This window comes from Leucoraja erinacea, unplaced genomic scaffold (assembly GCF_028641065.1).
Source record: "Leucoraja erinacea ecotype New England unplaced genomic scaffold, Leri_hhj_1 Leri_316S, whole genome shotgun sequence".
In the NCBI taxonomy this organism is placed as follows: Eukaryota; Metazoa; Chordata; class Chondrichthyes; order Rajiformes; family Rajidae; genus Leucoraja; species Leucoraja erinaceus.
Genome location: NW_026576217.1, coordinates 15,736 through 29,269, shown reverse-complemented (window position 1 = coordinate 29,269; position 13,534 = coordinate 15,736). Strand labels below are relative to the sequence as shown.

The 13,534-nt window shown below is 53.7% G+C and overlaps 1 protein-coding gene across 1 annotated transcript in view; it reads left to right on the top strand.

Moving 5' to 3' along the window:
• The window catches only part of LOC129693504 (mucin-5AC-like), a 51,629-nt gene that overhangs the window by 25,492 nt on the left and 12,603 nt on the right, over positions 1-13,534 (top strand). The window contains exons 8-9 of the mRNA XM_055630315.1: positions 908-1,038; positions 9,850-10,921. Of these exons, the coding sequence (XP_055486290.1) occupies positions 908-1,038; positions 9,850-10,921 (1,203 nt within the window). The remainder of the gene's footprint in view (positions 1-907; positions 1,039-9,849; positions 10,922-13,534) is intronic.

The window sequence follows — 13,534 nt, the reverse complement described above, 5'->3', positions numbered from 1 at the left end:
GTGAAAGCCTCATCTATATTAGGGGAGGGAACCCCCATTCCCTGAAGAACGAGGACATTTCCGATGTCCTGGTGTGGAACGCCTCATCCTGGGAGCAGATGCGGCGTAGACGGAGGAATTGGGGAGTAGGGGATGGAGTCCCTACAGGAAGCAGGGTGGGAGGATAGCCATGGGAGTCAGTGGGTTTATAGTTCATTTTCACCACCTCCAACATGACCCCACCACTCGCCACATCTTCCCATCCCTGCATGAACATTGACTTCTCCAATTTCTGGTAGCCCTTGCTGTCTCCTCCCCTTCTCAGCTCTCCCTCAGCCCTCTGGCTCCTTCTCTTCCTTTCTTCTTCCCCCCTCCCCTCACCCACCCTACATCAGTCTGAAGAAGGGTTTCAGCCCGAAACGTTGCCCATTTCCTACGCTCCATAGATGCTGCTGCACCCGCTGGGTTTCTCAGCAGCATTTTTGTCTGCTTTAGAGATACAGCATGGAAACAGGCCATTTGGCCCTCCGGGTACATGCCGGCCCTTGATTCGCATTAGTCATCCCACTACGTACTAGGGACTATTTTACAGAGGCCAATTACCTACAAACATGCACGTCTTTGGGATGTGGGGGGAAACCCACATGGTCACAGGAACAACGTGCTAACTCCACACAGACAGCCCCTGAGGTCAAGATCGAACCCGGGTCGCTTGCACCGTGAGGTAGCAGCTCAACCCCTGCCATTCAGTGGGATATGGGCCAAGTGCAGGTAAATGGGTGCAGCCCAGTATGGCAACTTGGTCAGCGTGGACAAGGTGGGCCGAATGGCCTGTTTCCGGCTAAATACCTTGACGTCTTTAACGTTGCAGCCAAGAGCCACAACAATCTCCACTCATCGCATCTTGGCATCTTCTCTGTCCTTCCAGGTTGGGGACGATCTAAAGGGTCAACGTGGCCTCTGGACGCACTCTCCATCCTCGACGAGGAAGACCGGAGGAAGATCGATGAAATCAAAGCAGAACTACTTCACAACTCAAAGACTTCCACCTCCCCACAGGTAGGTTTGAGAGAGCTCCTGCCCTCACACAGGTGGCCTGTGGAGCCCCTTTTCTGACAGTGCTTGGTTAGGTTTTGGTTAACGTTTGGCTGATCAGCCATGATCATATTGAATGGCGGTGCAGGCTCGAAGGGCCGACTGGCCTACTCCTGCACCTATTTTCTATGTTTCACCTGTACTTGTTTTGCATGCTGTAGAACGTGGAGAGAGTGGAGTTGAGAGGGGAGAAAGGGGAGCTAGGTGGACAGATCTGTGGTGAACACCACCCAGGGTTGGATTTCCTACCCATGGGACGGCGTATTGTTTATCTGAGAAGCAGTTTCCAGGTGAGAGCACAACTCTCTTTCCCCACTCTTCATTCTCCTGTCACCTGTGAGACTGGAGTTGAATGAAGCCAGAGTCCCCGGGTGCCGTCAGTGGGAGCTGTGCATGTTTGGGCAATCTTCAGTGAACAAAGAGGGACAAGTCTAGACCTGACCCGTGCTGTCAGAGCAGGCCAGTTTGATGTGTAACCAGCAGGAGTGGTTGCAGACACTGTGTGTCTACACAGGGTCAGTCAACATCACCATCAGATGCCTGCCGGTAAGCTGTTCGTACATTTCTGTAATATGTGAGAAGGAACTGCACATCCAGGTTTACACCGAAGATAGGCACAAAATGCTGGAGTAACTCAGCGGATCAGGCAGCATCTCTGGAGAGAGGAACGGGTGACGTTTCTGGTCGAGACCCTGCTTCACCTATTCCTTCTCTCCAGAGATGCTGCCCGTCCCGTTGAGTTACTCCAGCTTATAGTGCCTATCTTCTCATATTTCTGTATTGTGTGTAGTCTTTGTGCTTGATAATGTCTACCTCACGCTAACACTACTCACGTCCGTAGGCGAGGCTGCGTTTGGGGTAGTGTTCCGTTTTGGTCATCCTGTTATCGGAAGGGTGTCGTTAAGCTGGAAGTGGCGCAGAGAAGATTTCTGAGGATGTGTCCGGGATCAAGGCTCTGAGCTATAGTGAGAGGCAGTGCAGGCGAGGACTCTATTCCTTGGAGCACAGGTCATCTTAAAGAGGTGTATAAAAATCAGGAGAGGGATAGATTGGGTGAATGCACAGTCTTTTTCCCCAGGATTGGAGTATCAAGAACCAGAGAACAGAGGTTTCAGGTGAGAGGGGAAACATTTAATAGAAATCTGAGGGGTAGCTTTTTCACAAAGGGTGACATGGAATGAGCTGCCAGAGGAGGTGGTTGAGGCAGGACGTTATTCCTTGGAGGGCAAGAGACTGAGGGGTAATCTTATGAGGTGTATACAATAATGAAAGCAATAGATCAGCTAAATGCACAGCCTTTTACACAGAGTAGGGGAATCAAGATATAGACTGGCAATAGACAATAGGTGCAGGAGGAGGCCATTCGGCCCTTCAAGCCAGCACCGTCATTCAATGTGATCATGGCTGATCATCCACAATCAGTACCCCGTTCCTGCCTTCTCCCCATATCCCCTGACTCCGCTATCTTTAAGATCCCTATCTAGCTCTCTGTTGAAAGTATCCAGAGAACCCGCCTCCACCGCCCTCTGAGGCAGAGAATTCCACAGACTCACAACTCTCTGTGTGAAAAAGTGTTTCCTCATCTCCATTCTAAATGGCTCACCCCTTATTCTTAAACTGTGGCCCCTGGTTCTGGACTCCCCCAACATCGGGAACGTGTTTCCTGCCTCTAGCGCGTCCAAGCCCTTAACAATCTTATATGTTTCAATAAGATATCCTCTCATTCTTCTAAACTCCAGAGTGTACAAGCCCAGCCGCTCCATTCTCTCAGCATATGACAGTCCCGCCATCCCGGGAATTAACCTTGTAAACCTACGCTGCACTCCCTCAATAGCAAGAATGTCCTTCCTCAAATTAGGGGACCAAAACTGCACACAACACTCCAGGTGTGGTCTCACTAGGGCCCATTGTGTGATGTGGACACAGGTGAGGAGAGGGGGCGATTTAAAAAAAAAAAGACATATGGAATAGTGAGTGAAGAGGAGTCAACTGTAAAGTCAGAGGGTGAGATATCGGTGGGTTGGAGCGGAGAGAAAAGAATCAAGAGAGTGTAACCTCATGCAACAGGTAGAGAACAATGAAAGTCCAACTGGCTGCAGCTTTCCGGGCCCATTAACACCACAAAACAAACAAATATACCATCCACATCTCTCATCAAGGGGATAAATAATGAGTGAAATTTGGGTTAAGATGTACAAGATGGAGGGTCTCGACCCGAAACGTCACCTATTCCTTCGCTCCATAGATGCTGCCTCACCCGCTGAGTTTCTCCTGTATTTCTGTCTACCAAGTGTAATATGGGAATGGCTAGGATGGGACCAAAATCAATAATACAATAACATTTAAAAAGGCCCATACCACTCTCTGTGTAAAAAAAAAACCACACCTACCCCACACATCTCCATTCAACTGGTTAGGAGGGAGAGCAGACTTGTTGGGCCGAATGGCTGAGTTCTGCTCCTATCACCTATGACCTTAAATTTTCCCCCTCTGAGTTGTGAGTGTGTGGAATTGTCTGCCTCAGAGGGCTTTGGAGGCCGGTTCTCTGGATACTTTCAAGAGAGAGCTAGATAGGGCTCTTATAGATAGCGGAGTCAGGGGATTTGGGGAGAAGGCAGGAACGGGGTACTGATTGTGGATGATCAGCCATGATCACATTGAATGGCGGTGCTGGCTCGAAGGGCCAAATGGCCTACTCCTGCACATTATTGGACATTTCCACCCTGGGACAAAGATTCTGACTGTTTATAGACACACAATGCTGGAGTAACTCAGCGGGACAGGCAGCATATCTGGGGAGAAGGAATGGGTGACGTTTTGGGTGTTGCCTGGGTTTCAACAACTAAGTTACAGAGAAAGGTTGAATAAGTTAGGTCTTTATTCTCTGGAGCGCAGAATGTTAAGGGGGGACTTGATAGAGGTCTTTAAAATGATGAGAGGGATAGACAGAGTTGATGTGGATCAGCTTTTCCCTTTGAGAATAGGGAAGATTCAAACAAGAGAACATGACTTCAGAATTAAGGGACAGAAGTTTAGGGGTAACATGAGGGGGAACTTCTTTACTCAGAGAGTGGTAGCGGTGTGGAATGAGCTTACAGTGGAAGTGGTGGAGGCAAGTTCGTTGGTATCATTTAAAAATAAATTGGATAGGCATATGGATGAGAAGGGAATGGAGGGTTATGGTATGAGTGCAGGCAGGTGGGACTAAGGGAAAAAAGTTGTTCGGCACGGACTTGTAGGGCCGAGATGGCCTGTTTCCGTGCTGTAATTGTTATATGGGTCAAGACCCTTCTTCAGACTGATTCACGGGCTGTTCTGACTGTTTAACCTATCTATGCCTCTCCTAATTTTATATACATCCATCAAGTCACCCGTCAAACTCTGATGTTCCAGAGAAAACAATCCAAGATTGTCCAACCTCTCCCTGTAGCTAATATCCTTGAGTTCGGGCATCATTCTGTAAACCTCTGCTGCCACTTTTCCAAAGTGCCCACATCCTTCTTGTAAAGGGCGATGGGGAGAAGGCAGGAGAATGGGGTTGAGAGGGAAAGATAAATCAGGTATGATTGAATAGTGGAGTCGACTTGAAGGGTAAATAGCCTAATGGGCCTGTCCCACACGCAACTTTTTCGGCGACTGCCGGCACCCGTCATCGGTAGCTGAAAATGTTCAACATGTTGAAAATTCGGCGGCGTCCAGAAAGATGCTACGACTCTTTGGGTGACTAGGAGACAACTCACGGCCATACAGGCGACACCCTGGTGACATTTTGTGAGTAGTCGCCCAAAGAGTCGTACCTTGTTCTTGTCGCCGCTGGAATTTCAACATGTTGAAAAAATTCCGATACTATGGATGGGAGCCGGCAAGTTGCCAAAAAAATCACGTAAGTGGGACAGGCCCATCATTCTGCTCCTACAGTTTACAGTTTAGTTTACTGCCACGTGTTCCGAGATACAGTGAATAGCTTTTTGTTGCGTGCTATCTAGCCAGAAGAAAGACAATACATGATTACTATCAAACTATTTACAGTGTAACTTACGAACTGCACACAATACTGCAAGTGCGGCCTCACTCAAGCCCTACAAAGCTGCCAGGTGAGGTGCTGATGCTCGCTGCCAATGCCTCCTTCCTTGCCTTCCCCTGGGCAATGTTGTTGAGGCTCCTCTCAGACAGACTGGCCAGCGCAGGATTCCCCACTGCAGGCGCGGATACCCTGCACCAAGCCGCCACGCCGTAAGTTGCTGCATTGCCAGTGTGTGGCGCCCCCTGGTGTGTCACCGACAGTCTACCACCTCCAGGCGGTGGGCTGCTCGACCCACCAGGAGCATGCTTTGAGTGTGGAAACCAGGAACTGCATAGAGAGACACAAAGTGCTGGAGTAACTCAACATCTCTGGAGAACGCGGATAGACGCTTTTCACTAAAAGCTTGTCACTGTACCTTGGTACACGTGACAATAAACTCAACAAAACTAAACTAGACAATGTTTAGTTCTTCAGACTGACCTATCCGTGTTCTCCACAGATGCTGCCTGACCCACTGAGTTACTCCAGCACTCTGTGAAACGTCACCTATCCATGTTCTCCACAGATGCTGCCTAACCCGCTGAGTTACTCCAGCACTCTGTGAAACGTCACCTATCCATGTTCTCCACAGATGCTGCCTGACCCGCTGAGTTACTCCAGCACTCTGTGAAACGTCAGCTATCCATGTTCTCCACAGATGCTGCCTGACCCACTGAGTTACTCCAGCACTCTGTGAAACGTCACCTATCCATGTTCTCCACAGTTGCTGCCTGACCCGCTGAGTTACTCCAGCCCTCTGTGAAACATCACCTATCCATGTTCTCCACAGATGCTGCCTGACCCGCTGTGTTACTCCAGCACTCTGTGCCTTGTTTTATCATGTGTTGAGTGTGGGCTGACCAGCATGCAGTGGAGGTCAGTGTTGTGCTCCCACGTGTGCGGTGAACCTCTTTTGAATTGTATTGAAAGATACAGCATGATATCAGGCCCTTCGGCCCACCGCGTCCTCGCCGGCCCGTTCACACTGGTTCTCTGTTATCTCACTTTCGCATCCACTCCCAACACAGCAGGGGGCAATTTACAGAGGCCAATTAACCAACTAACCAACCGCACGTCGTTGGGATGTGGGTTGAAACTGGAGGAAACCCATGCGGTCACGGGGAGAACGTGCAAACTCCACACAGACAGCACGAGGTCAGGATGGAACCCGGGTCTCTGGTGCTGTGAGGCAGCAGCTCTATCGCTGCACTGTCTTTTATGGAGGAGAAGGACAGTTATTGTGTGTGCTGTTTGTGGGCCTCCTGTGTGTGTGTATGTGTGGTGTCATATCTCTTAACTGCGGTGGGGGCAGGCAAACACTCAAACCGGGAATGGCCTCACAGCGCCAGAGACCCGGGTTCCATTCTGACTATGGGCACTGTTTGAACGGAGTTTGTATGTTCTCCCCGTGACCTCGTGGGTTTACTCCGGGTGCTCCGGTTTCCTCCCACACTCCAAAGGTTATGGGTTCATTGGCTTCTGTAAATGGTAAATTACCCTTATTAAGTGTAGGACAAGGGGTCACAGCTTAAGGATAAGGGGGAAATCCTTTAAAACCGAGATGAGAATAACTTTTTTCACACAGAGAGTGGTGAATCTCTGGAACTCTCTGCCACAGAGGGTAGTTGAGGCCAGTTCATTGGCTATATTTAAGAGGGAGTTAGATGTGGCCCTTCTGGCTAAGGGGATCAGGGGGTATGGAGAGAAGGCAGGTACGGCATACTGAGTTGGATGATCAGCTGTGATCATATTGAATGGCGGTGCAGGCTTGAAGGGCCGAATGGCCTACTGCTGCACCTAACTATGTTTCTATGTTTTTAGGACAGTGTTAGTGTGTGGGGTGATTCTTGTGGTCGGTGGACTGTAGGGTCTATTTCCACACTATGCCTAAAGTCTACACTGTGATCCTCAGCAAGATGTGATGTACTTTAGGGAGTCATCTTTGACTCAACCTGGCCACAAACTCTTTGAATCACTTCCCTCTGGAAGGCGACTCCGGACTGTCAAAGCCGCCACAACCAGACATAAAAACAACTTTTTTCCACGTGTTGTAGCTCTACTCAACAACCCAAACAAAAAAATGTTTTAAAACCAACCAGACGTCGGTAGCCTCCTTTTGCTCTGGTATTTTATTATATTGCATGTTTAATCGATAATGTTTTATTACTAATGTTTAATGTTTTATGTTTTATTCTTAACTGTCACTGTGTGTCGTGTTGTTATTTGCGAGCAGAGCACCAAGGTAAATTCCTTGTATCTGTACACACTTGGCCAATAAACGTATTCATTCGTCATGGATAGGGAAGATTCAGATGGGTATGGGCCAAATATGGGCTGTGCGGGTGGTGGAGTGTGTGGCGAAAGAGGGAATGACTGGGGTGTGAGTGGTCCTTGGTTATATTGGTGGAACGACCAGAGTGTGCGGTCCTGAGATTGCCCGAGTGTGGCTGAGTAGCAGAGTTCACGCGGAGTTGCTGGGTATGTAGGGGGAAAAACAGGGCCCTGGGGGGGTCATTCTTGATAATGTCTGTGCGTGTGTCCATGTGTGGCCCTAGGGCCATGGTGTCAGTGTGTGGGCCCCTTGTGGGCCCTAAGGCCTGTGTCAGTGTGTGGGCCCTAGGGCCTGTGTCCGTGTGTGGGCCCTAGGGCCTGTGTCCATGTGTGGGCCCTAGGGCCTGTGTCCATGTGTGGGCCCTAGGGCCTGTGTCCGTGTGTGGGCCCTAGGGCCTGTGTCAGTGTGGGCCCTAAGGCCTGTGTCCGTGTTTGGTGGGCCCTAAGGCCTGTGTCCGTGTGTGGGCCCTAGGGCCTGTGTCCGTGTGTGGGCCCTAGGGCCTGTGTCCGTGTGTGGGCCCTAGGGCCTGTGTCCGTGTGTGGGCCCTAGGGCCTGTGTCCGTGTGTGGGCCCTAGGGCCTGTGTCCGTGTGTGGGCCCTAGGGCCTGTGTCCGTGTGTGTGGGCCCTAGGGCCTGTGTCCGTGTGTAGGCCCTAGGGCCTGTGTCTGTGTGTGGGCCCTAGGGCCTGTGTCCTTGTGTGGGCCGTAGGGCCTGTGTCAGTGTGTGTGGGCCCTAGGGCCTGTGTCCGTGTGTGTGGGCCCTAGGGCCTGTGTCCATGTGTGGGCCCTAGGGCCTGTGTCCGTGTATGTGGGCCGTAGGGCCTGTGTCAGTGTGTGTGTGTAGGGCCTGTGTCTGTGTGTGGGCCCTAGGGCCTGTGTCCGTGTGTGGGCCCTAGAGCCTGTGTCCGTGTGTGGGCCCTAGGACATGTGTCTGTGTGTGGGCCTGTGTCTGTGTGGGCCTGTAGGGCCTGTGTCTGTGTGTGTGGGCCCTAGGGCCAGTGTCAGTGTGTGGCCCTAGGGCCTGTGTCCGTGTGTGAGCCCTTGAGCCTGTTTCCATGTGTGGCCCTGGGGCCTGTGTCCGCGTGTGGACCCTAGGGCCTGTGTCAATGTGGGCCCTAGGGCCCATGTCTGCTGTGTGGGCCTAGGGCCTGTGTGTGGGCCCTAGGGCCTGTGTCCGTGTGTGTGGGCCCTAGGGCCTGTGTCCGTGTGTGGGCTGTAGGGCCTGGGTCAGTGTGGGTGGGCCCTAGGGCCTGTGTCCGTGTGGGCCTAGGGCCTGTGTCCTTGTGTGGGCCTGTGTCAGTGTGTGGGCCGTAGGGCCTGTGTCAGTGTGTGTGGGCCCTAGGGCCTGTGTCCGTGTGTGGGCCCTAGGGCCTGTGTCCGTGTGTGGGCCCTAGGGCCTGTGTCCGTGTGTGGGCTGTAGGGCCTGTGTCAGTGTGTGTGGGCCCTAGGGCACGTGCCTTGAGCCTGTGTCCTTGTGTGGACCCTAGGGCCTGTGTCTGTGTGTGGGCCCTAGGGCCTGTGTCCTGTGTGTGGGCCCTAGGGCCTGTGTCCTTGTGTGTGGGTAGGGCCTGTGTGTGGGGCCTGTGTCCTGTGTTGTGTGCCCTAGGGCCCTAGGGCCTGTGTCTGTGTGTGGTCCCTAGGGCCTGTGTCCATGTGTGTGGGCCATGTAGGGCCTGTGTCCATGTGTGTGCCCTGGCACGTGTCCTGTGTGGCCCTAGGTGTCCGTGTGTGTGGCCTAGGGCCTGTGTGTGTGGGCCCTAGGGCACGGCCGTGTGTTCGACCCTAGGGCCTGTGTCTGTGTGGGCCCTAGGGCCTGTGTCCGTGTGTGTGGGCCCTAGGGCCTGTGTCTGTGTGTGGGCCCTAGGGCACGTGTCCGTGTGTGTGGGCCCTAGGGCCTGTGTCTGTGTGTGGGCCCTAGGGCCTGTGTCCGTGTGTGTGGGCCCTAGGGCCTGTGTCTGTGTGTGGGCCCTAGGGCACGTGTCCGTGTGTGTGGGCCCTAGGGCCTGTGTCTGTGTGTGGGCCCTAGGGCCTGTGTCCGTGTGTGGGCCCTAGGGCCTGTGTCCATGTGTGGGCCCTAGGGCCTGTGTCAGTGTGTGGCCCTAGGGCCTTTGTCACTGTGTGACCCTAGGGCCTGTGTCCGTGTGTGGGCCTAGGGCCTGTGTCCATGTGTGGCCCTAGGGCACGTGTCCGTGTGTGGGCCCTAGGGCACGTGTCCGTGTGTGGGCCCTAGGGCCTGTGTCCGTGTGTGGGCCCTAGGGCACGTGTCCGTGTGTGGGCCCTAGGGCCCGTGTCCGTGCTGAGACACTGAGCCTGTAGTCTTTGGGCTGGGTGGGTGGGAGCTGTACCGGCGAGCAGACAGATTGATGCTGGTGTCTTTGGCAGGGAACGTGGTGGGCTGGAGCCGAGGATTCATCGCTGAAGTCGGACCCCTCCTCGTCTGCAGACTCCAGCTGGCCTGCCCACCCCCTGGCCAGGCTCCCGTCCCTCGGCACAGCAAGATCCCGGCCCCAGAGCCCAGCGGGAGGGGCTGCCCTGGGAGGGTCCATGGGGGAACTCGTGCCCGTCCCCTCCGTCTGCCAGCAGGCACAGCCCATTGCTGCCATCACCTTCTCCTCCCGCAGGAAACCTTGTCATGCCAGCCTCTCGCCCTCCACTACACAAGCCGCCAGCCCCTCCGCTCCTCAAGCCTCCAGCCTCCTGCCCTCTGCTCCCCATCCATCCAGCGCCTCATATTCTGCCCCCCTCCCCTCCAGTGCCCTGTCCTCCACTTCCCTCCCCACCAGCCTCCCACCCTCTGCTCCCCTCCCCGCGCCCCCTCCTGTGGACGCCGCCCCCGCCCACGGCTCCCCCGAGGCCGGGCTCGGAGGGGAGGAGGGGTGGTGGCCGCGGGGTGACCCGTGGGCAGCGGGCAAGTCCCATCGGGTGGGAGGGGGCCCAGCAGAGTCCTGCTCCCCCCCCCTCCCCCCCCGCCGGAACCTGATGTCTCACGTCAGGGTCACCCTGTCCCCCAACCGGCCCGACACCCTGGGCACCCCTCCCTCGCCCCCGGGGATGTCCCGGCTCACGGGCACAGATGCAGAGTGGACGGGTCTGGTCTCCGGACGGCACCCCTCACCGTCACCTCCCCACCCCTCCTCTGCCCCTGCAGCGGCCCACACCGGCCCACCTTACCCCCCCCTGCCAATGCCCGTGCCGGCATTCTGCCCCTCCCTCCCCCTCTTGTTCGAGCGCCCCTCGGAAGGTCCGTCCGCAGAGGCCGGGCAGACCCTCGGTCGGGACGCGGCGGGACAGCGGGTTGCTGCGGTGAAGGACGGCAGCAAGGTGGACGTGTCCACACAGACGTCGGGGCTCGGCCAGTCGCCACCACCACCGGCACAGTGCCACGACTCCACCGAGGGAACAGCGCCGGAAACCACGGGAACCACCACCGTCTCTGGCCATGCCGGACACACAGGTCAGTGCCGGAATTAGTTCCGTTTGTTGTCACGTGTACCGAGGTACAGTGAAAAGCTTTTGTTGCCTGCTAATTGTCCAGGGGCCACAGTTTAACCCAGGGGCCACGGTTTAACCCAGGGGCCACAGTTAACCCAGGGGCCACACAGTACAGTGTAACCCAGGGGCCACAGTTTAACCCAGGGGCCACAGTTTAACCCAGGGGCCACAGTTTAACCCAGGGGACACAGTGTAACCCAGGGGCCACAGTTTAACAAAGGGGCCACAGTTTAACCCAGGGGCCACAGTTTAACCCAGGGGCCACAGTTTAACACAGGGGCCACAGTTTAACCCAGGGGCCACATTTTTACCCAGGGGCCACAGTTTAACAAAGGGGCCACAGTTTAACCCAGGGGCCACAGTTTAACCCAGGGGCCACAGTTTACCCCAGGGACACAGTGTAACCCAGGGGCCACAGTTTAACAAAGGGGCCACAGTTTAACCCAGGGGCCACAGTTTAACCCAGGGGCCACAGTTTAACCCAGGGGCCACAGTTTAACCCAGGGGCCACGGTTTAACCCAGGGGCCACGGTTTAACCCAGGGGCCACAGTTTAACCCAGGGGCCACAGTTTAACCCAGGGGCCACAGTTTAACCCAGGGGCCACAGTTTAACCCAGGGGCCACAGTTTAACCCAGGGGCCACTGTTTAACCCAGGGGCCACTGTTTAACCCAGGGGCCACAGTTTAACCCAGGGGCCACAGTTTAACCCAGGGGTCACGGTTTAACCCAGGGGCCACAGTTTAACCCAGGGGCCACAGTTTAACCCAGGGGTCACGGTTTAACCCAGGGGCCACGGTTTAACCCAGGGGCCACAGTTTAACCCAGGGGTCACAGTTTAACCCAGGGGTCACGGTTTAAGAATAAGGGGTAAGCCATTTAGAACGGAGACGAGGAAACACTTTTTCTCACAGAGAGTGGTGAGTCTGTGGAATTCTCTGCTTCAGAGGGCAGTGCAGGCCGGTTCTCTGGATGCTTTCAAGAGAGAGCTAGATAGGGCTCTTAAAGATAGTGGAGTCAGGGGGATATGGGGAGAAGGCAGGAACGGGGTACTGATTGGGGATGATCAGCCATGATCACATTGAATGGCGGTGCTGGCTCGAAGGGCTGAATGGCCTACTCCTGCACCTGTTGTCTATTGTCTATCCAGTCAGCGGAAAGACTACACATGATTACCATCGAGCTATCCACCCTGTACAGATGCAGGATAAAGGGAATAACGTTTAGTGCGGTGTAAAGTCCAATTAAAGATACAGTGCCCTCCATAATGTTTGGGACAAAGACCCATCATTTATTAATTTGCCTCTACTCCACAATTTGAGATTTGTAATTGAAGAAAATCACATGTGGTTAAAGTGTACATTTTCAGATTTTAATAAAAGCCTTTTTTATACATTTTGGTGTCACCATGTAGAAATGACAGGTATGTTTATACATGGGAAGGGGCGTGAATGGCTGGTTTACATTGGTTATTGCCATGTGTACCCAGGTACAGGGAAAAGCTTTGTTTTGCCTGCAAGTCATCAGGGTCAGATAATACTATACATTAGTACAATCAAATTAAAGTAACGTACAATAGGCAGAGAGGTCTGAAGAAGGGTCACCTATTCATGTGCTCCACAGATGCTGCGTGACCCACTGAGTTACTCCAGCACTTTGTGTCTGTCTTGACCAGCCTATCTATCTACTTGTTCGGACTAGATGACGATTCGGGTTAGGTCTGAAGAAGGGTTCTGACCCGAAACATCACCTTTTCCTTTACTCCAGAGATGCTGCCTGATCTGCTGAGTTACTCCAGCATCTTGTGTCTAAGCCGTGTGTTTGTACAAGTACATGGAGTATTGTGTGCAGTTTTGGTCCCCTAATTTAAGGAAGGACATTCTTGCTATTGAGGGAGTGCAGCGTAGGTTCACAAGGTGAATTCCCAGGATGGCGGGACTGTCGTATGCTGAGAGAATGGAGTGGCTGGGCTTGTACACTCTGGAGTTTAGAAGGATGAGAGGGGATCTTATTGAAACATACAAGATTATTAAGGATTTGGACACGCTAGAGGCACGAAACATGTTCCCGATGTTGGGGGAATCCAGAACCAGGAGCCACAGTTGGTGATGCTCCTCTAAGGTCAGCCATCATCCTCCACCTGTTCCACCGTCGAGGTGTTTTGTTGGATTGCTCTTTGTCAGAGACCTCCCCCTCGACCTTACCGCCATGGGTGGCCCTACCAGGAGCATAGATAGCTCCAGGCGGCATCGCTCTCAGGATCTCAGGGACCCCACAAGCTTCTCCACCATGACAAGGTGACGATCCACAGAGGATTGAGAGTGCTGAAGGCTGTGTTGCCTGCCTGGTGCCCAGGTTCAGGACATCTCATCTGACCCGCAGAGGAATTTGGAGTGGGAGGGGAAAGATCCAGCCGTCGTGGTCCATTTGGGTAGCAATGACGTAGGTGGAATGAGGAAAGAGGTTCTGCTAAAGGAATTTGAACAGCTAGGTACCAAATTGAAAAGCAGAACCAAGAAGGTAATTTTCTCACCCTAGGGTTCTGAAAGAGGTGGCTTTAGAGATTGTGGGGGCAT